The 22,545-nt window shown below is 43.4% G+C and overlaps 2 protein-coding genes across 2 annotated transcripts; one reads left to right on the top strand and one right to left on the bottom strand.

The window, feature by feature from the left end:
* The first annotated feature begins 487 nt into the window (after positions 1 to 487).
* LOC140381520 (immunoglobulin superfamily containing leucine-rich repeat protein 2-like) lies at positions 488 to 2,670 on the top strand. Its single transcript, XM_072465588.1, has one exon. It carries the CDS (start codon positions 488 to 490, stop codon positions 2,363 to 2,365), a length of 1,878 nt encoding a protein of 625 aa, XP_072321689.1. The 3' UTR covers positions 2,366 to 2,670.
* Positions 2,671 to 9,963: 7,293 nt separating this feature from the next.
* Positions 9,964 to 12,586, bottom strand: LOC140381518 (uncharacterized). Its single transcript, XM_072465587.1, has 2 exons — positions 12,105 to 12,586; positions 9,964 to 10,278 (listed from the first exon to the last, which is right to left on the bottom strand). Exons 1-2 carry the CDS (start codon positions 12,510 to 12,512, stop codon positions 9,964 to 9,966), a joined length of 723 nt encoding a protein of 240 aa, XP_072321688.1. The 5' UTR covers positions 12,513 to 12,586.
* Between the last annotated feature and the right edge of the window lie 9,959 nt (positions 12,587 to 22,545).

Genomic DNA, 22,545 nt, shown 5'->3' with positions numbered 1-22,545 from the left:
TATTCAATTTACAGGATGTTTTCACAGTTTCACTGTTTTGTGGTGTTAGTGCTGAGGAAAGTGGAAAAAGGGGAGAGTCAGAACCACGGACAGAGATATCTGATACAGAGAACAGTGTTTCTCATACTGTTGGCTGCGCACAGCTCTTCAGCACGAAGCTTGATCCTGATGTAGGCACAGTTTAGTCCAAGTGTTTAATCCTAGGTTAGTCTAAAAGTAGTTCTCTGATGCAGTCCTGTGGTTTTAATAGTCTTTTAGAGGCCCCATTCAGGAAGGGCAACTGGATGGAGCTGGACAAGTTGAGCGGACTGGGGTCCAGAGAGCCAGGGTTCATCACAGTGGTCATCAAATGTCCACTCCCCAAGAACCCACCAAGATAAATTTAAATACATTTTACCGCAACCGGAACTTTTTATTGTGTAAAAGGCCTATTGTGAAAAGGGGAGTCTGTTCTAACTGTTTTTTGTTTTTTTCTGCAGGATTCAAAATGTCCACCATGTGTGTTTTCTTCTTGTGCCTCTCCTGCTTCCTCTCGTCCTCGTCCTCCTGCCCGCGGCCTTGCTCTTGTTCGGACAAAGGCTCCAGACACTTTGTCGAATGCTCCTTCAAAGACCTCACAAACATCCCACGCTTTTTACCACCAAACTCTTCGACCGTTAGCCTCTCCGCTAATCAGATCACGTCCATACCCGCCCCGAGCTTCAAGAACTCCAAGCAAATCACTTCATTATGGATGACGAGGAATATGATCATTTACGTCGAAGCCGGAGCAATCTCAAGCTTAATTTATCTACGAAATTTGGATCTAAGCCACAACCAGCTCACAGACTTTCCCTGGGCTGATTTGGAGAACCTTACGTCTTTACAACTTCTTAAATTGGACCACAATGAATTAGAAAAAATACCAGAAAACGCCTTTTCGAATCTTAAAGAACTCAACTCATTGCGGCTGAACAACAACAAAATTAAGACTATCCTTAAAGGGACATTTGACGGTTTAGTTGCTTTGTCATATTTGCAACTTTACAGCAATCCTTTTTCATGCATTTGCTATTTATATTGGCTAAAACATTGGATTTTGAATGCGAAAGTCAACATTCCAGACCAAAATTTAATCATTTGTGCCACTCCGGAAAATGCACAAGGTGAATTACTGCTAAATTTGACAGATTCAAATTGTGAAAGTCCAATTGTGACGATAAATATTGAAAATAACGATCCAAACGAGAATTTTTTTGAGGGGAGTTTGTTGATTTTGACTTGTGAATACAGTGGCAATCCTCAGCCAACTGTGAAGTGGAGAATCGACAGCAAAAAAGAGTTGGCGCTCAAGTTAACAGAGAATGATTCAGCTGAAATGTTAGACGACTCTTTAAAAGTTTATACAAATGGAACACTTGTAATTTTTAATCTTAAAAAGGAAGACAGCGGCGTTTATAGTTGTTTTGCTGTGAATGAAGCAGGTCAAGATGAAAAATCTATTACAATTGAGGTTTTGGCAGAAGGGGAGCTAACAACAGTTAACTATGCTAAAGTTACGCAGTCCTCATTCAAAACAACACACTCAATTTTGGATTTTAACTCTAAAGAAGCAACAGAAAGTCAATCAAATGTGTTAGAAGGAGCGGTTAACAAATGCAGCTTGTCTCCAGACACTAAATACGTTACAGGTTTTGTTTCGAATGCCAGTTTTGACGACCTAAAGCAGTATTTATTCAATTTTGGGGTGATTGCGTTGGCAGTGACGGAAACGGAAGCTGTCGTCAGGTTAAACACTTTGCAAACGCGGCCGGACGAAACCGGCAAGGAAAAAGAGTTGAACGGGATATTTTTGTGCCTTAGCTCGGATCATAACGCAGTGCAGTGGACACATGTAAAAGATGGAATAAGCAAGTATTATTTTGCCAATTTGCGTCCCAGTACGAACTATTCCATTTGCTTAACGCTAAAAGGAGAAGAGTGTGATGTTCAAGTGCATTTTACGACTAAAAAACACATCCCAAACTTGATAATAATCATTTCTGTTAGCATCTGCTTGCTAACGGTGTCCACGGTTCCTTTACTGGGTGCTACGTGTTATCATTTAGTCTACAAATATCGCAGTCAGACGTACAGGATGTATCTGAAAGCTCGGGGGCAGTGCAGGATGCAGAAGGCCTCGTTTAGGGTGCAAACAGAGACGGAAAAGGATCTAAGTGAAGGTTTAGCGGAGGACGAGGTGACAGACAATGGCGAGAAGGACACGGAGGAGAGTATTTTGGCTGATTCGTCGTCTCTGGATAAACTAACAAACGAGTGTGAAGTGGCGTCTGAATACAGTGACCGACTGCCGCTCGGCGCTGAGGCAGATAACATCACAGAATAACAAAACAAATATATTAAAGTACATATGACAGGTTCTCTTGTTTTCTAATGATGACTTGCTTTGGAGGATAGTATCTGTGGTAAACATTTATCATAGTTTTACAACGGTCAATAAGCGTCTTTGTGAAGAAATATAAAAGTTGGAAATACTACAGGAAGTAAAGCTGAGTAGACACAACTGACACATTTTTCTGACTGCTTAAACCAGGGGTGTCCAAACTTTTTCACCGAGGCCCGTATTTTGAAACTTATACGGCGCAGAGGGCCACAAATGACCCAACAATGAAGTCAATAATTCTAAATTTTGCATTTATTGTTTTTATAAGCCTCCACATCTTTAATAAGACTTGGAACATTAATATTAGGTTGGTACAGCATCAAAATGTTAGATTTTTTCCAATTTTACAGTAAAAAGTACTACTTTTTGTTGTTTGGGTCAAGTCTGAGGGCCAAAAGAAATTGGTCTGAGCAGCATAGCTTGGACACCCCTGGCTTAAAAAAAATCATATAACAACATAAAAGTCAAATTATATTTCACAAATTATTGATTGTGAACTAATATATTGTCAAAAAATCAACAAAAAACACAAAGCCCTAAATGTAATCGTAATCAAATGTACGATTCCTAAACATAACCCTAACACTAATCCTAACCGGATCCTCACCTTTACTGGGATACGTTTATTGTGAAAAACCTGTCATATGTTCTTTAACTAAACAAACTACTGCTTGAATTTCCTTGAATATGCTCTAAGATAAACTTGCCTTACAGAAGTGTACTGCTGCCGTAAGAGTAAAAAATGCAGTTCACTAGTGAAGAATATTGTGCTTTTTAATACATTATTTAAAAATATCTAAGGCTTTGGAGACAATTATACCATTTAGCCTTCTGGCATGTTCTAGGCCAGCAGCCATGTTTGGAGGTTAATAAATGACGGTTTTAAGTCATACTGTGGAACATTCCAGGCAAAGCAACAACATCTCCACGGAAAAAGGGTTTTGGGCAAAACAGAAAAGTTACATATTGATGAGTATAAGGCATTTTTTTTACTAACATGACAGCAACACACTTCTGTAATGAACCACTAAATCAATAAGCAAATAGTTGAACAAAAATGACTTTACATAGCCTAGTAGTAGTTTGCTGTAAAAATCCAAAGAGTGCATCTATGTGGCCTTTAGCGTAGCGCAGCTATAAATGCTAATCTCTTCTGTGGCTAACGCAGTCATTCTCGGAGGTCGGAGCTCAGAGCGATGTTTTCTGTGCTCCAGTCGTCATGTCGGAAAAATAATTACCAGTAAACTCTCAATCAAGTGATAAAATCTAGGAAAGTTCTCAAATCAGCCAAAATGTGATTCCATTATTATTATATTTCTAGTTTATGAAACAATTGCCTGAGCAGCCAGTCCCTTCTACATTCTGTTCGCTTGGACCATAACAGGGCGTAAAAAATGTAAATAAAATTCTAACTAGGGACAGTTCAACCACAGCCGCTAATTTGTGTCACGCGACTCTCAAATATTCTCAGAACAAAACATGACTTCATACCTCAAATTTATAGTTTAGTGTCCCTTGTTGCAGTTTCTCAGTTAGTATTTTTGATTTTTGTAAGCCGCCATGTTTGTCTAGACACGTTTGTTATTGTTTAATCCGCCTGTGAGTCAATCGTGGAGACAGTAACGACAGGGTTTGTAAAGTGTTCTCATATCTGATCAGGCATTTAGAACAATGTTGGAGAGTGAAGTTTTGCTTTAGTTTACATTAGCGCCACAGACGTTAGCAACTTTAGCATAACCGTGTATTTATAAGAAGCAGGAGCAGGTTCACAGACAGCAGGGAAGTGCTCTTGAGAAAATGTCCAAGTTGGGCTCCGAAGACGACTGGAACGCACCTTAATGTTCACTACAGATCACATGAAACCTGTGTCTGGATCAGACTGTGTTGCCTTTAGTGTCACTGTGTGTAAGAGTGAGACGAGGGGAGAATATCTTGTATGATATTTGTATTTTCAGATATATCATTTGCACAATGTGGATGAAATAAATAAATGTATATGGAAGTAAGCCTTTTATTTAAGAAACATTTGAAGGTTTGGCTTGCAAGTCCTTTCTGCAAACACACATCCTGCACTTGCTTTAATAGTATCTAACGGGGCCATGAAAGTACATCACCGCTCCTGCCAGTCACATGATCCTGCGGTCAAAGACATAATGGACTGGAATTTGATTTGCTATTGAGCTTCTGTTCTGCTCCGAGGTGCAAAGCTCTCAGTCTTTACTTTAGCTCGGCGTTAAACATGACACGCCGGTCATGACACGTAGTCGGCGTACATTTGGAGTAACAGCAGTGGCCCCTCTGTAGAGAAATGGGACTCGACCAGAGCAGCCTGTTCCACTCTCTTGAATTTGACGAGTGAGTCTGACAGATTATTTTAATGTTTGCGCAAACACTGTGAAATCATTTAAATAATTTAATGCTTAACATAAAAAAAAATCTATTTGACATATAATTAAGCATTTCCTTTTGGCACAAACCCTTCCCACAGGGTCCAACCGGGTTTGTGTGGATCTAGTGGGGCCTTGAGACCCGCGTTTTTTTATATGCAAACCCGTTGAGAGCAAATGCCCAAAAGCCATAAAAGTCATAATACGACGACGTGCGGTCTCAGAAACTATTCTCTGTGCTTCAAACTTCCTCTTGTGTTTGTGAGTCACAATATAAAACTGGTACATGTGAAAGTTACAGACAATGAATGTAACATTTACAGACAATTCAAATAATGTGATCTTGATAAAACAGTGAAGTAATGACTTAAGTGAAGCTGTTGTACATGAGGCTTATTCACTGTAAGAAACACATGCAAATCATTGGTTTAACTTTAGTTTGTGATTTTATTAAACAGTCAAAAGTGTTTTTGAAAAGCATTTGTGATCATTTCTCTCCAAACTGCTCTCTCTGATGAACAAGTTGATGTGAAAGTAAAACATATGCACTCAGACTGAACTTTCTACAAACAAAGTACATTCAAATAGTGGCTCTCAAAGTGTACCCCAATCATAGAAAGTAAGATCCCCCAAAGGGATAAAGGAGCCTCAGGTGTAATGTCTGATTTTATTTTGAGGCTATAGACTTGGATAAATTACTTTGGTCAGCCAACAAATAATGTACATTTGCCACTGCATTCAAAGAGAGTCGAACCAAGTTTAAAATATTTGTATACATTTGAGAACCCTCTGTGTGGGTCCCAACCCCCAGGTTGAGAACCACTGCATTAAAGAACTCAAAATGCATTGTTTGTGTTGTATTTGTACGTCCCTTTGCGTTGGAGCTTAGAACTTAAATGACTGCATGGAATGAAACTAAGCAGTAAAAGCCAGTAAATAAATAATGATGCCCCAATAGCCAATACAACAATCCATTTCCACAGCATGTCTGAGCAGGAGAGGATTTATGGACAAAAACAATCAATGACGTCAAAAATGACGTTGAGAGGAAAAAGACCTCTTCAACGGAATTACACAATGTGGGTTAACCCTAACCCTAACGTGAAAGACGCTAAATACGACTTGAGGCAGGTTTGAAGAGGAAACAATGTAAACTTTATAGTATAACTTTAAATAGCGCTCTTGCCTCCCAAGGAGATCATGGGTTCGATTCCGGGACCAGACCAACATCACATGATCTTTCTGGGTGGAGTTTGCAGGTCCTTCCCGTGTTACCGTGGGTTCTTTCCGGGTTCTCCCGCTTCCTCCCACCATCCAAAGACATGCATGTGTTAGGCAAAATTGGTGACTCTAAATTGGCCCTAGTGGATGAATATGAGAGTGAATGGCTGTCTGTTATGTCTATGTCTGTTGGCCCTGCGACAAGTTGGCTACTGTCCAGGGTGTACCCCGCCTAAGGCCCGAAGTCACTGGGATAGGCTCCAGTCACCTACGACCCCGAAAGGGAACAAGCGGTAGAAAATGGATGGATGGATGGATGTATTTATTAAGTTTTCAATTTTAAAGTGACGCTTCAGTGTCAGTCCCCTGTTGCGAACAAAATCTCGGATCATTTGGCTTGTCCTGTTTTCTAACGCTGGTTCACGGCTCTTACACTTGTCACAGTCTATTTTTGATGCCAAAATACCTTTCCTGATGTGACATTTAAAGTGCCTCATCACAGCAGAGATTTCAGCTTTGGTCCATGGTCTTCGGTCCCCTTTACCTTTACCTTTACCTTTATTTTGACCTGCTGAAGACAAATAAAAAGGTTTGTTAATGAGGCAATTTTAAAAGTTGCTTTATACAGAGGCAGGAAAATATGGATTGCATTTTTATTTAAGTGCAGTTACTATTGTGTAATAATGATAACTATTACAAACTTCAAGCACTCAAACCTTTACCAAACAATTTTTTGACCCTTAAACCTCTTGGTGAAGTGGTCCACATCACCATGAGAAGTACTTTTCACTGCAACTTTAAACTTCACAACAATTATAACCTAAAGAACGTTTTATGGGCCCTGAGGACGCACTCCCTCATACTCTGACGCTCTGACTCGTCTTTGTCACACAGAAACAAAAGAGAAAGTGTTAGCAGTCACCTCCAAAGTCTAAAGCCTACAAATCAAGTTAAGGTAATAATGGAATTTTAACAGCCACATCAAGTCAATAACATCAGCAGCTTTTTACCATCTAAAAAACAAACATACTTGGAGAGACTTTTCTATGCATTTGTCTCCAGCAGATTAGACTACTGTAACGGCCTGCTCACTGGCCTCTCCAAACGAGTTGTAAAACAGCTGCAGTACATCCAGAACGCTGCTGCTCGGGTCCTGACTAGAACCAGGAAGTACCATCACATTAGTCCTGTTCTCAGTTCTCACTGGCTCCCTGTGGCTCAGAGAACAGACTTTAAAGCAGCTCTGCTTGTGTACAAGTCTCTCCATGGCCTAGCACCAAAGTACATCTCGGGCATGTTAGTGCCATATGAACCATCTCGGAGTCTGAGGACCTCAGGGACCGGCCTCCTGCTGTTGCCCAGAGTCAGGACTTAAGCCGTTTTGTGATTTCTGTAATGTCTTTGTGATTTTTATGCATTTTTCCTGTTGTGAAGCACTTTGTGCTCTACAAATAAGCTTGCCTTGCTCTCTCTCTTGTTAAGATGCCGCGCAGAAATGTCAGTCTTCTAATATGAATTAAACCCCAGAACTCGAGAGTGGGCTGATCCTTCTCTCCCACGGGGGACACAGAGCCTGCACTTTGTCCCCTCTGCTTTTACAGGGACAGTTGTGAGGCACAGGACAACACTAATCACATCTGTGACCGAGTGGTCACAGACGTTCTGAGAGCGCTGCAGAGTGACTGAAAGGTGTGCCTTTCTCTCTAGAATATGATTCATTCTTTGTTTTTGCTCATAAGTGCTGGATGGAAAGCTGATTGACACAACAGTTTGGGACGTTAAAACTCTTTGTCATAATTACCTTCAGGAACGTCTTCATCCGGTGCTCCGTCGGCCGTTGGGTTTTGTTCCTTTTCACATTTTTCCTCCTTGTTTTTGTCTTCATCAAAACAGAAAGGGTCTGGTCCATGTGTGCTGTGAAGAGATTCAGCTAATTCCAGAAGGGGAACATCATTGGGAATTACACTTTCAACTCCCTCATCACGCATTCCACTTAACGTCTTTAGTATCTCAACACCGTCCAGGCTTGAACATGCCGACTTGACCAGTGACGCTCGGCCAAGCACGCGCTTTTTCTTCCTGCCTTGGTGTTGATTGTCCGCTGGGTTTGAGGAGCACCTTCTTAAATGTCTCCAAAGCTCCGCTCGCAAGAACATTCCTCCACAGTGGATGCAGTATTCATAGTTTCTTTTTGAACCCTTGGATCTCCGCCTTACTTTAAATGAACCGCTTCCTATTTTCATAACTTTACAGTTATGCAAAAAGTTGCCTTTGTTACGAAGTTTATGAAGTAACTCCTTCCTCTCTTTTGAGCCTATGGGAAGACTAAGAACGTGAGCGATGTCAGGATCTTCTCTTACATGAGTTTTATAGTGACGGGATATTTTTGTATAAGCCTTTTCACAAATAAAACAGAAATTTTGTCCTCCTTCTAAAATGGTTGATTTGTCTGCATTTTCAGGAATAATTATCTCATTCGTGTCACATAAGTCCACAAAGTAATCCCTCAGTAAAGAGTTGAGGTTTATCCTGTGATTTGACGATTCATTGTCCTCTGTACCAGATTGTGGAGCTGGGACAGATTCTGGATCACAGATTTCATAATCCAGTTTCTCTTCTTTACCGATTTCAGCTCCGCTCTGTTCAAAGTCCAAAACAAAGTAATCAGGACCAAACATAAGGCAAATTAGAATCCCCTCACACATGCACGCCCAATAAGACTTAAACCAGCTCAAATACGGAGTGAGGGGTTGTTTGTCACAGTCGCACCTACTTTTCCCACCTCAAATGTATACTTTCTAATACTTTGGTCCCTAGGAAGAGTAGCTAATGGGGATCTTAATAATAAACACATACTCTCTGGTGCTGGTCGGTCAGTGTCTGTCCTGAGGAGGAAATTCTGGTGACCAGATTAGCGTCTATATTGCAGCGTGTGTGAACAGCACCACTTATTTCTGCGTTAGCTTAGAGCCGATCGATCGCCACTGCGACCCTCCCCCCGCAGCACACGGATTCAGGTAAAGTAAAAGTATTCAAGTACCGCAGACTTCACTGACATAATGAAAACTGCAGAAGAGCTGAGGACAGCACCCAGAGATCGCCTGTGTGTGCAGTTTGTTCAGAGACAGACACTTTACTATTGACCTCAAAACCAACAGATCACAATATTATTGGCAATAAGCTGAAAGCAATAAATCCCCTTTTTCATGTTGAACACTTTGAGTCCTCACACTATAATGTCCCCCTAAACCATGATTAAGTACACAAGAACACATGGACTGTACCTTTGAATGAAGAGGACATTCAGTTTGCATCTGCTCCTGAACTGAATGAGGACATTCAGTGCGTTTCTGCTCCTGAATGGCACCTGGAGCTCTAATCTGGGGGAGAGAGAAAGAGAGGGAAATATATTTTTTGTTCATTATAATTCTTTATTCTCACATGCAGACACATTACAGCATTCTTGTCAATGACGAGACTTTTTGCTGCATTGTGTGGGCTATAGCCACACAATGCAGTAAAAAGCAAACTTATAAAAGGCAGAATGCAGTGCCCTATTGTACCAGCCAAATGTCAAGCGACCACATCATTTCAGACGCTGCACCAATCCAACTGTCAATCTCACGATCCATCCTTCTCTCACTCGTGAACAACACCTGAGATACTTGAACTCTTGATACTTGAACCACTTGGGGCAAAGTCTCCCCACCCAGAACTTTTTTCAGTCAAGGACCATGGCCTCAGATTTAGAGGTGCTGATCTTCATACCAGCTGATTCATACTGATCTGACACGTTCTCTTTTTACAGATTGAACAGCTGAATGAGCTCCTGTGTGACCTCTAATGTGGCCTTGTAAACAGTATTTCTAAAAATGGAGCACTGGTGTTTGCTCCCCTTGGCTCTTTCAGCCGTCTCTGACATGTCCCCAGCGTTCACGGGACATTCGTCTCTGGTGCACACTTGGTTTTGAGGGATGAACCTGTGTCTTGAGCAGTGGTGCTTCTGGCTCTGACCTGGTCTTGGTGGTGTTCGTCTCCCTCAGCCTCTGTCTCCATCAGTGAGCTTCTGCCTGGAGTTTCCCAGCCTTCATAGTCAGAAGAGTGATCCATGTCTTCATCATCTGAGTGTGGCTCAGCGCTGATGTCCTCTCCCGGTATTTCCTCTTCTTTGTGCCCGGTTTGTAGAAGCAGTGCGGGCTCTTCTGTCTTCACACCGACAGCACTGAGCTCTGGGACGACCACTGGGAGCTGGAAGTGGGTAACATGAACAAAAATTAATATAATTAAAATTTTTACTATCCTAATAACAATCTGAATATTTCTGTCACTCCTTATGGTTGTTTGAAATTATTTTGTAGACTAAACAATCTCAAGAAAATAACACAAACAACCTCCAGATGAAGGGATCGCCATGGCCAGAAACATCAAGTGACCTTGATAGCCTCCGCGAGCCGTTCACTTTAGCCTCCGCGAGCCCTTCACTTTAGCCTCCGCGAGCCCTTCACTTTAGCCTCCGCGAGCCCTTCACTTTAGCCTCCGCGAGCCCTTCACTTTAGCCTCCGCGAGCCCTTCACTTTAGCCTCCGCGAGCCCTTCACTTTAGCCTCCGCGAGCCCTTCACTTTAGCCTCCGCGAGCCCTTCACTTTAGCCTCCGCGAGCCCTTCACTTTAGCCTCCGCGAGCCCTTCACTTTAGCCTCCGCGAGCCCTTCACTTTAGCCTCCGCGAGCCCTTCACTTTAGCCTCCGCGAGCCCTTCACTTTAGCCTCCGCGAGCCCTTCACTTTAGCCTCCGCGAGCCCTTCACTTTAGCCTCCGCGAGCCCTTCACTTTAGCCTCCGCGAGCCCTTCACTTTAGCCTCCGCGAGCCCTTCACTTTAGCCTCCGCGAGCCCTTCACTTTAGCCTCCGCGAGCCCTTCACTTTAGCCTCCGCGAGCCCTTCACTTTAGCCTCCGCGAGCCCTTCACTTTAGCCTCCGCGAGCCCTTCACTTTAGCCTCCGCGAGCCCTTCACTTTAGCCTCCGCGAGCCCTTCACTTTAGCCTCCGCGAGCCCTTCACTTTAGCCTCCGTGTCTTTGGCTCGTCATCGCAGAGTTTCTGTTTTATACTCGCGCTCCTCCGTGCTCTTTCACACAACAAACTCTGCATCTCAGTCACACTCGTGAGTTTAAAATATGTCGCTTACAGTTGTGCGCTGAAGAGAAAGCTGCAATCATATCTCATACATCGTCTTTGTTGAAGACTTTGGTTTAGTCCTGTTCCAGGATTAGTCTCAGTTTAGTCACACTATTGATGCGGTGTTATACTCCGTTGCTCCGGAGTATAAGTCGCACCCCAGCCAAAACTATGTGAAAAAAGTGCGACTTATAATTCAGGAAATACGGTAAACAATAATGTTCAAACAATAGCACAAACTGAACTAACTCGTTTACAAAAACATTCTATGTACTTTTATCAAGTTTGTGTGTTATATAGCCTTTAGCTTTGAGACAAAAACACTTACTTTGATAAACATGGAGGTTTCCTCCGGTGACATATTTACATGGTATGTAAGTCTTAACCTCACTCTCTGCTGTCATTGCTTTTTATTTTACTTATTTGAGAAAGACCCGGCTAATTCAGAGAATGAAAGGAACGTGAAGTGAAGATCTGCACTTTTACTGCAGGAACAGGAACAAGACAGACCTATGGTGAAATGGGCCTATGGTTCTGACCTCCAAGGATGACTGGAATGCAGCCTAACACACGGCGGTAAACTGTTGGCGTTATAAATCTCGTGGTAGAGTTTATGCAGGTGACTTATTCTGAATTTTAGCAGTGACAAAAAGAGAAATTCACTGTTGTGTCGAGTTGAAGTGGACTTTATCTCCCCCTGACATTAGCAAATGAGCTAAAGCTAAGACAGCACAGTCGCAGCAATGACAGAAACTATTGAAGTATATATTTTACAGTATCAAGTTAATCTGAGCCAAAAAGCAGCTCCACAGACAAAAAAAGACAATAAAACATGTTCATATTCTGATATTCAGAGTGTTAGAAAAGTCAGAGCAGTGGACGTGGCTTTATGAGGTGTTACCTGCACTGGTTTGATGCTCTGCTCCACCAGCTCCTCTTTAATCCTTGTAGTCTGTTCAGTCTCCTGGTCCAGACCCAGGTGCTGGTTCAGACCCAGGTCTAGACCCTGGTAGATTCCTAGGTCCAAACCCAAATCCTGGTCCGGACTCTGGTTCGGACTCTGGTTCAGATTCTTGTTGACACCCTGGTTGAGACCCTGATTCAGACCCTGATTGAGACTCTGGTTCAGACCATAACCCTGGACAATCGTCCCGACCATGAACATGACTCTCGGGTCCTTCTCTTGTTTGCAGAGGCGCAGTTCCTCCTCATACTCCGCTATCGTTCTTTCAAACAGCCCAAATATCTCCTCCGCAGCCGCGACCAGCCGTTTCTTCACCAGAGCTTTCCGCCTTTCCCCTGAAGACATTTTAACGACTGTTTTTCGTGTTAGCTTCGGGCTAACAGCGCGCTGCGCGGCTCACGAGGCGTAAAAACTACAGTATTTTCTTAATTTTCTTCTTCTTCTTCTTCTTCTTCTTCTTCTTCTTCTTCTTCTAGTATTGTTTAGTGGCGGTTGGCACGCAACTGAAGGCGCATTACCGCCACCGTTCGGTATGGAGTGTGGGCCGGGAAGGCCCCAGCAGTCCTTAAATCCTCCCCATTGATCCTGTTAATTTAAGAAACAAAAGGAGAACCTTTACTATAACCTCTTGTGTGATGTTCTGCAATAATTCCTTGATATTAAATCTAATCCCATGTTCACATACTCTCTCTCTCAGAATTTGTCTTTGCTGTTGATATTTCGGGCAATGACTAATGACATGTTCCACTGTCTCATGGATTCTGCAGCGCTCGCATTCCCCTGTTCGATGTTTCCCTATTATTCTGAGGGTGTCATTCAGCATTATCTTCTTCTTCTTCTTGGTTTTGTTTTATGGCGCTCAGCATACAGCATTTAGGTGCATTTACACTACCAAGTAATAAAAAAAAGTATTGGAATATGAACCAGAGGTCTCTACTTCCCAACCCCAAAATAAAATCAAACAAATAAACAAAACAAAAAAATACAAAAAATAAATAAAAATGCAATACAATACAATAAAATAAAATACAATAAATTAAATAAATTCTATTGATTAGGCCTGACTCCTTCAAGAACCTTTCTGCTTAAACCATTTAAATATGTTTTGAATACTGACTTCCATATGCCCCTGGTTTCTCAACAAATTGATAATACACTGCTTTTCATCTCTGTACTTGTCACACTGAATGATGACATGCTCGATTGACTCTTCTTCATCACAGTGATCACAAAGCGCTGTTGAATGCTTGTTTATTAAATGTAAAGACTTGTTTAGCTGGGTGTGTCCCATTCTGAGTTATCTGGAGTTATGGCTCTCTCTTCCTTGGTGCTCCCTCTGATTGTCCGCCCTGATCCAACTGTTTTCTGGAGTGCGTATAGATGCCTCCCTTTGTTTGTCCTGTCCCAATGTGACTGCCACTCTGCCATTATAAAGCTTGTGATAATTGACTTGGCCTCTGATCTGCTCTCCACTGTATGTCCATGAAAGGAGTATCAAATCAAAATCAAAATCAATTTATTTTTGTAAGGCCCAAAATCACAACAACAGTTGCCTCTGAGGGCCACAGGGAGAAATGAATCAACAATGTCTGTGGTGGCGATGAAGTCAGACAATGTCTGTGGTGGCGAGGGACGATGTCCCAGGGTCCTCTGTCCTTAGACTCTCCTTCTCGGCCAGGAAAAACTACAAAAAAACCTCTTTGGGAAAAAAGCGTAGAAACCTGGAGGAGTTCCAGTGAAGGAGAGATCCGACTCTCACAGACGGACAGACGGACACGAGGAGACTGGAGCTGGACCCACTCTTCAGGCAGAAGAGGGACCGTCTGAGGCGAGCTGGACCCACTCTTCAGGCAGAAGAGGGACCGTCTGAGTCGAGCTGGACCCACTCTTCAGGCAGAAGAGGGACCGTCGGAGGCGAGCTGGACCCACTCTTCAGGCAGATGAGGGACCGACTGAGGCGAACTGGAGCCACTCTTCAGGCAGATGAGGGACCGTCCACACAGGGCAGGGACCACTTCACCAGGGGAGGGGCATCTGGGTCCACAGGTCCTCAGGAGTGAGAGAAAGAAAAGAAGGCGGTGAACAGTTTGCAAGTGGAATCAAAAAATAAATATTGTTTGATAGCATAAGTAGTCAGAAGAAGAAGAGGATAGTGCTCAAGCTGTCATACTTCCCCCAGCATAGTTACTCCTAGGGCAGCGTAGCTGAAGCTGTGGGTTTATCTTTCTGTTCCTAACTACTCTGACCATAAGCGATTTCGAAGAGGAACGTTTTAAGCCTGGAGTAAAAGTGCCTGCTTGGCCAGTGTATCTGCTGTTTCATTTCCTTTTATACCCCTGTGAGTTGGGATCCACATAAAAGAGACCCGGAAGCCTCTTCTGTGAAGCCTGTGCCAGTTTTCGTATACTTCTATTACTAAGTCTTGTCTACTCGAGGACCTGAAAGATTGGATTGCCATTAATGAAGAACTTGAGTCGGAACAAATTACCACCTCCATCACCCGTGAATTCTCCAACCACTATAAGGCTGCTAGAATTGCCATCATCTCAACTGTAAAAACTGCCAGATTATTTGTTGTTCTCCTCTGGACTGACACACGTAAAGAAGGAACAACAAATGCAAATGCTGTAGATCCTATTATGGGGTTTTCTATAAATCAGAACATGTGAACTGTATAATGTACTCAGCCTCTCATCCACCAGCAGCCTCACATCCCTTACTGATTTCCGAGCCTTGGTTTTATCCAGAATATAAAAGTCTACTGAAGCGGCAGGAAACTCCCACGGAGGAGTGGTGGGAATCGCAAATGTAGGTGAAAACTGTTTCTGGGTTAAAAACATTAACTCTGCTGTGCCATTACTCCTCCATGCAAAACAACCCTGCTTTGACCTCTCACTTTCCCAACATGGAAGTAACGTTCTTACTGACGAATGATGATCTTCAGAATGTCCTTTAAGATTTACCCAGTAATGCATGGTCATTTGTTTCCGTCTTAGATATAGGGGCAGTTCACCTGCAATGGTGCTGACACCGGGGAAGTCTTGACAGCTCCACAACACAGCCTCAAAGCTTGCGACTGGATCACCTCAATCTTTTTTAAAACTGTTGAAGCTGCTGAACTATATCCCACACTTCCATAGTCCAGCACTGATCTAATTAACACTGTATATATATTTTTCATAGGCACCCCAGTCAAGCATCTCATCACATTCAGAATTTTCTTTCACTTGGTTAGCAAATAAGATATATGAACATTCCATGTCAGCCTTGGATCCATCCACACACCCAAAAATTTAAATTCTTTAACTTGTTCTATTACTTGACAATACAGTTTAACTGCCACCTCAAAACATCTCTTCCTGGTAAAAATCAAAGCCTTTGTTTTCTCACCTGAGAACTTAAACCCCCATGCATAAGACCACTTTTCCACAGTGTTGACCGCTTCCTGCATTTTAGCTGCAATATCTTTAGTGTTTCGCCTTCTCCTCCACAGTGCTCCATCATCTGCAAACAGTGAGCGCCCTATACTACTATCAATTCAGTCAAAAACATCATTAATCATAATAGAAAATAAAAAAGGACTGATCAGTGCCCTGGGGAGTCAGATTTTCCGCTGTACTTCAACCTGGATATACCCATCAAATAAAAACATTTTTTATCCATTTAAAAATCCACCCTGAGATACCCGAATTATTCAGCTTAATCATTAACCCCTCTCTCCATACCATATCATAGGCCTTTTCCACATAAAAAATACAGCTAGAATAGACTCCTTATTTGCCTGTGCTTTACCCTTTCCTGAAACCACTCATATACATCGACATACTTCCTTTACTTTCAACATAATATCCTAAACACTCAGTTATCATCCTCTCCATTTTCTTCCCCATATGCGATGTAAGTGCTATTGGCCTATAATTAGCAGGATTAGAGGGACCCTTTCCTGGCTTTCTAACAGGGATAACTGCTTCTTAATAATAATAACAGCTTCTTTCCAACTTTTAGGCAAAACTCCCATTTCCCACGCTCTGTTATAAAACCCCAATATTTTTGTCAGAGCTTTAGGACCCAATTGTTTGAGCATTCTATAACAAATGTTGTCTTTTCCAGGGGATGGGTCTACAGATTTCGATATTGCTCTCTTAAACTCTTCCATAGTAAACTGTGCATCCATAACATTTCCATGGTCTACCCTCCTCCTGAGAACATTCGGATATGCTGCTTTTGTTTCTTCTCACCCATGCCCACCTGCCTCTGTCAAATTATCTGAACTATGTATTTTAATTAAAGCTTTAGCTATCATTTCAGCCTTGTCTTCATCAGTAACTGCTGTTTCATTCTGAATTTTAAGTACTGGAAACTGTCTTTCGTTTTGAATACCCCTCATGTTCTTTATCGCTCCCCACACCTCTTCTATTGGAGTTGTTCGCCCTATTTTATTACAAAATGTATTCCGACTCTGTCTCTTGGCATTCCGAATAATCCTCCATGCAACCGCAATAGCCTTTTTATACTCTATTAAGTTCTCAAAGATAAGGGAGTGCCTCAAATTCTGCAATGCAGTGTTTCTAGTTTTGTCTTGTTTTACTCACAGGTTTTCTGTCACTGCTCCTCTTCGTTTCCCCCCTCCCTTCTTGTTCTCCTCTCTGGTTACCGCCTCTTTGTCTCACAAGCTCATCACAGGCTCCTCACACTGTGCGTGGGTTTACAGCTATATCTGTTTGTTAATCACTGGGTGTAGTATTTTAGGTGTTTGTTTCCTCTGCCTCAGTGCAAGATTGTCTGCGTTGCCCTGTTCTGCCCCAGCATTTGAGCGGTCTGATATTTTGATTCCCGTTCTGACTCTGACTTCTGATTTATGCCTACTCCTTGTGATCCTGTTTGCCGTCATCGACCTTGGACCGTCCTGAGTATTCCTTCCGCCTTACCTCTGACATTGCTGTTTGCCTGTGTACCGAACCTGGAACGGACTACGACTCTCGCCTGCTCTCTGACATCGCTGTATGCTGGCTCTGACCACCGCTGGAAGGATCTTCCCTTGTCGTCCTGACATTTCCAGTGACTTTGTACATTTCTGCTCCGTTCTATTACAATCTGTTAAATCATCGCCTGTTTCCAGCTCCGTAATTGGCTCCGTTCTGCCGTTCGTGACAAATACTCTACTTTTAATAGGGAAATGGTCACTCCCCACTGTCATATCCTCCACCACCTCCCACTGACAAATACTTGCAAGAGGTGAAGTATTCCCAGTGCGCACATGTATATGAGTCCCTCGTCCATCGTTTAAACAAACCAAACCCTTCTCCTCTGACAGTTGTCCCATAACCTCACCATTAAAATTATTCCTAGCACCCCCCCACAAAGTGCTATGTGCATTAAAATCCCCACAAATCATCACCCTACTATAATTCACCCCTTCTATTTGCAGCAATTTATCCAGTTTATTACAAGAATTATAAAAGTTAATCACAGCTAACTCGCCTTCTCTAGTCCAAATTTCCACCGACACATACTCATGATCCTTTCCTATTCCCAACTCCCTGAATGGGACATCTTCCCTTATAAATTATGCACACCTTCATCCCACTCCTTCCACTCTATGTATATATCAATGTATTTCTTGAACTTCTGTCCTCCATTGGCCAATAAACTTCTTGCATTCCACTGTAATACAAAAAACATTACTACTACAACTATGTAGCACATGTACTCTCCTGCCTTGCCTAATAGAACAGATCATTGCTTACCTCCTCCCATGTCAGATCTCTCCGTCTCAAATTACATTCTGCTGCCTTGACTATGAGTTGTGTTCTCTCCAATTTTGATTTCACCTCCATTGTCGAATTAATTACTGCAGTTATGAAAGTGACTAATCTTTTCAAGTTAATCGTACTCTCTTGATTTGGAACATCAGGCTCCAGCCTAGCCCCCTGTCTTTCTTGATTTGCCTGTTTTGTTTCCCCACCTCCTTTTGAATGACTGACCATTTTAGCAGCTTCTGCGTATGTGACTTTCTGCTGACCTCTGACCTGCTGGATCTCCTTTTGCCTTTTTAACTCCTCACAACCTCTAAAGGATACACTGTGATCCCCTCCACAGTTACAACAATGAGGGTTCTCTCGCCCACATTCAGAATAATCATGATCCTCACATCTAGCACATCTTCGTTTTCCTTTACACACCTTTGCTGTTTGGCCAAACCTCTGACATTTGTAGCACCGAACTGGACCAAACACAGACTCTCGAACATTATAACTTAGAAAACCCAATGACACTTTCTCTGATAAACTTACCTCCTCAAAATACAACACCACACCCTCACTGTCTCTCCTTACTCCATCCCAGGTTGTCTGTAAACGTTTAGCCCCTCTCATCTTTCACCCTCGTAGGTTTATCTTAACTTCCTCCATTGTCATTTCAAAAGGAACTCCCCATATGACACCTTTAATCCACCGACTGCCCACCTCTTGTACATACATTGCACTCACCACCTTGCGTTGCTCTATCGACTTCAGCCCATATGCACGCTCCTTCTGCTCTCTGTTTTACACACAATCAACAAGTTTCCATCTATCAAAACCTTTGCCAATAAGATATCTCCTACATCACTTCTTAGCACCGTTGTCAGCCTAACCGGGTTCATAGTCGCCATCCCTCCCTGCTCTGCAACCTTATATTCAGGTGTCCCCGAATGGATGTCCTCCAAAGAAGGTTAGAACTAATATATGTGAGGGAGAAAGTGACCCCACTTTCTCCCTCACATATGTTAGTTCTAACCTTCTTTGCACTGGTCCCTAATTCAACCATTCTATTATCTCTCATCTCCTTTCCCTGACTGCTACCCTGACTTATCTCCATGATTTCTCCACTTTCTCTTGAATCCCCCTCTGGTTCATTCACAACACAGTCGCGCCTACTCGCCATAGCTGCCTCAACAGCAGTCATGATGTTCCTCTTTCCTTTTCTCTTTGTCCTTTCAGATCCTCGATTTGTACCTAAAGCAACATTCGGAAGTTTATCATTATGATCATTCGTAGAGCTTCGAGGCTCGTCCACCGATCTAACCATATAATCAAATAAGTAAGCACTTTTTCTCTCTTTCTTTCAACTCTTCCTCACAAAGTTGCAGATTTGGGAGATGAACCAGGAAGAGCCACGAGAAGTTCTCCTGTCTTTGCAAACCCAGTATTATCTTCTTCTGTTACTTTTAGTTGCAATTGGCAGCAACAGAAAAGGCGCATTTACCGCCACCTATTGGATTCTTCTTGTTGTTGTTATTTTCCGGAAGGTTAGGCACAGTTGGTGCATTACTGCCCCCACTGGTCAGGCAGTTAAACACTGCCATCACCAACTGTTTGTATTCTTGCAGAGATAAAGTGATCAATGACATGATAAAAACATGACCCCAGCTCCAGCACTCATACTAGACTGGAGTATGGACAGAAGTGTAGTGCCTAACAGTCAGTGAGTGGGACAAAGACCCTTTCAGTCCTATAACCTTCCCATTATTCCTATATTATTTGGGCAGCTATAAGCGTGTATACCTCTAGTGAAAAGTTTGTAAGACTCCAGAGGTCATGAGTTCTGTTGCCACATTTGTGATTGTAAAAGCAAGAATATCAAAAAAGTCAGAAAAGTTAATGTACACATATTGGTATATTGGTAACTCCTCTGAGTCTGGGTTATCTAACCATATTTGTGAAATAGAAAACCCAGAGTTTGGCTGATTTCAGGGTTATTCAACTCTGTTGAAGGTTTAAAATAACCTGCTTTATGAAACAGGGATAAAGTCACAAGCATTAATTGTTATTCTGTTTCACCATTATTACTAAAAAAGCCCTACCTAAAAGTCTTAAAGTTACATATTATGCATTATTTGTATTGTTGGTGTAATCCCTCATTTGTCCAGGAGTGTTCCATAGTAGAAAATGATTCAGTTATAGTCATCTGGACTCTGTTTTTTTTTTTTTTTTTAAACAGAGTCCAGTCCAATCCCTTTAAACGTGCTCTTGAGCCCTTTAGTTTGGCATCTAATGTTTTAGAAGTAAAAAAACATGTTTAGCCATCCATCCATCCATCCTTCTTCCGCTTACCCGGGGCTGGGTTGCAGGGGCAGCAGTCTAAGCAGGGACTGCCAGACTTCCCGCTCCCCAGACACTTCCCTTGACTCCTTCGAGGGGGCCCTGAGGTGTTCCCAGATCAAGTAGACAGACAGCTTTAGTGCTTGTGTGAAGGATACAAAAACCTGGATGCAGGGCAGGCCCCAGCACATTTGGTGCCCTAGGCGAGCTATGCGGTGGTCCTAAGAGTCTCTAAAAGCACAGTAGGAGTTTGAGCATTTAGCTACCAAGCTGTGTTATGGAATCAGCTCCCGGTCCATGTTAAAGATGCCGACACAGTCTCTTAATTTAAGTCCAGGCTTAAAACGTTCCGCTTTGAAATCGCTTATGGTCAGGCCAATTAGGAACAGAAATATAAACCTACAGTTTTAGCTATGCTGCCCTAGGAGCAACTATGCTGGGGGAAGTATGGCAGCTTGAGCACTATCCTCTGCTTCTGACTACTTATTCTATCAAACAATATTTAATATTTAATTCCACTTGCAAACTGTTCATTGCCTTTTTTTTTCTCACTCCAAGGACCTGTGGACCCAGATGCTCCTTTCCTGGTGAAGCGGTCTCTACCACGTATGGATGGTCCTTCATCTGCCTGAAAGAGTTGGCTCTCCTCCTGAAGAACTGCTTCTCCTCCTGAGTGGGTCCAGCTCCACTGTCTCCCTCGCGTCCGTCTGTCCGTCTGATGGAGTCAGATCCCCCCTTCACTGTGGAACTCCTCCAGGTTTCTACTTTTTCCCAAGGAGGTTTTTTGTAGTTTTTCCTGGCCGAGAAGGACAGAGGACTCTGGAACATCGTCTCCCGTCACGACAGACATTGCTTAATTCGTCTTTCACTGTGGCCCTCAGAGGCAACCGTTGTTGTGATTTTGGGCGTTACAAAAATAAATTGAATTGAATTGGGGAGGTGCCCGGGAGGAATCCGGAACAGATGCCCGAGCCACCACAGCTGGCTCCTCTCGACGTGGAGGAGTAGTGGCTCGACTCCGAGCTCCTCCCGTGTGACTGGGCTCCTCACCGTATCTCAAACGGAGGGCCCACCAACTACTATCTCCTACATCACTTCTTAGCACAGTCTGGTTAGCCATCCCTCGCTATGTCTTTTGACTCACCTCCTTCTTCACCTTAAAAGTACGATGCAGCGACCGCATCACTGCAGGCCTCTGATTTGGAGGTGCCGATTCTCATACCAGCTGCTTCACACTGGGCAGGTCTGGATTTGATGGGCCATCAGGACAACATCGTCTGCAAACAGCAGAGATGAGATCCTGTGGTCCCCAAACTGGACACCCTCCGGCCTCTGACTGCGCCTAGAAATTCTGACTTAAATGGTAAATGGTCACATTTTTACCATCAAGGCACTCAAAGTGCTTTACATCAAGGCACCAGTCACTCATTCATTCACACACGAGAGTGTGTACGCGAGTTGGGTTAAGTGTCTTGCCCACAACGGCAGTATTCACATGAACCACATGAGGCGATTCCGGATCCACTGGGTGCCAGTGGATCCGACCGCTCTGACCGAGCAGGGAGTTGAACCGCCGACCTTTGGATCAGAAGACAAGCACTCTACCACTGAGCTACTGCTGGCAGTGCGAAAACAGCTCCTACTCCGGTCATACAGGGACCGGACAGCCCTGAGCAAGGGGTCCCAGACCCCATATTCCCGGAACACCCCCCAAAGGACACCAGTCTCTGCTTCCTCTTCGGAAGACGTGACAGTGGGATTAAAGAGGTCCTAAAAGTATTCCTTCCACCGTCCGATGACATCCCCAGTTGAGGTCAGCAGGTCTCCACCCGCACCATAAACAGTGTTGGTGAAGCACTACTTCCCCCTCCTGAGGGGCCGACCGATAGTCCTCCTCCATGGCCTCCCTGAACTCCTCCCAGCCCCGGGTTTTTGCCTCTGTGACGCCTGGCCCACCGATGCCTGTCAACTGCCTCAGGAGTCCTACAATCCAAAGAGGCCTGATAGGCCTCTTTTTTTAGCCTGACGGTATCCCTTACTTCCAGTGTCCACCACCGGGTTCAGCGGTTTCCACCGCAACACGCACCTGAGACCTTACGACCACAGCTCGGGGCAGCCGCGTTGACAATGTAGGTCGTGAACATGGTCCACCCGTACTCAATGTCCCCAGCCTCCCCCGGGATCTGGGAGAAGTTGGTGTGAGTTCAAGACCCTGCTGACAGAGGGCTACGCAAGAAATTTCCAACAGATCCTCACAATGCGCTTGGGCCTGCCAAGTCTGTCCGGCTTCTTCCTCC

Source organism: Eucyclogobius newberryi, unplaced genomic scaffold, assembly GCF_026437365.1.
Source record: "Eucyclogobius newberryi isolate DKJ021-1_F unplaced genomic scaffold, fEucNew1.0.hap1 SCAF_5, whole genome shotgun sequence".
NCBI classification, from domain to species: domain Eukaryota; kingdom Metazoa; phylum Chordata; class Actinopteri; order Gobiiformes; family Gobiidae; genus Eucyclogobius; species Eucyclogobius newberryi.
This window is presented reverse-complemented; position numbering and strand designations above follow the sequence as displayed.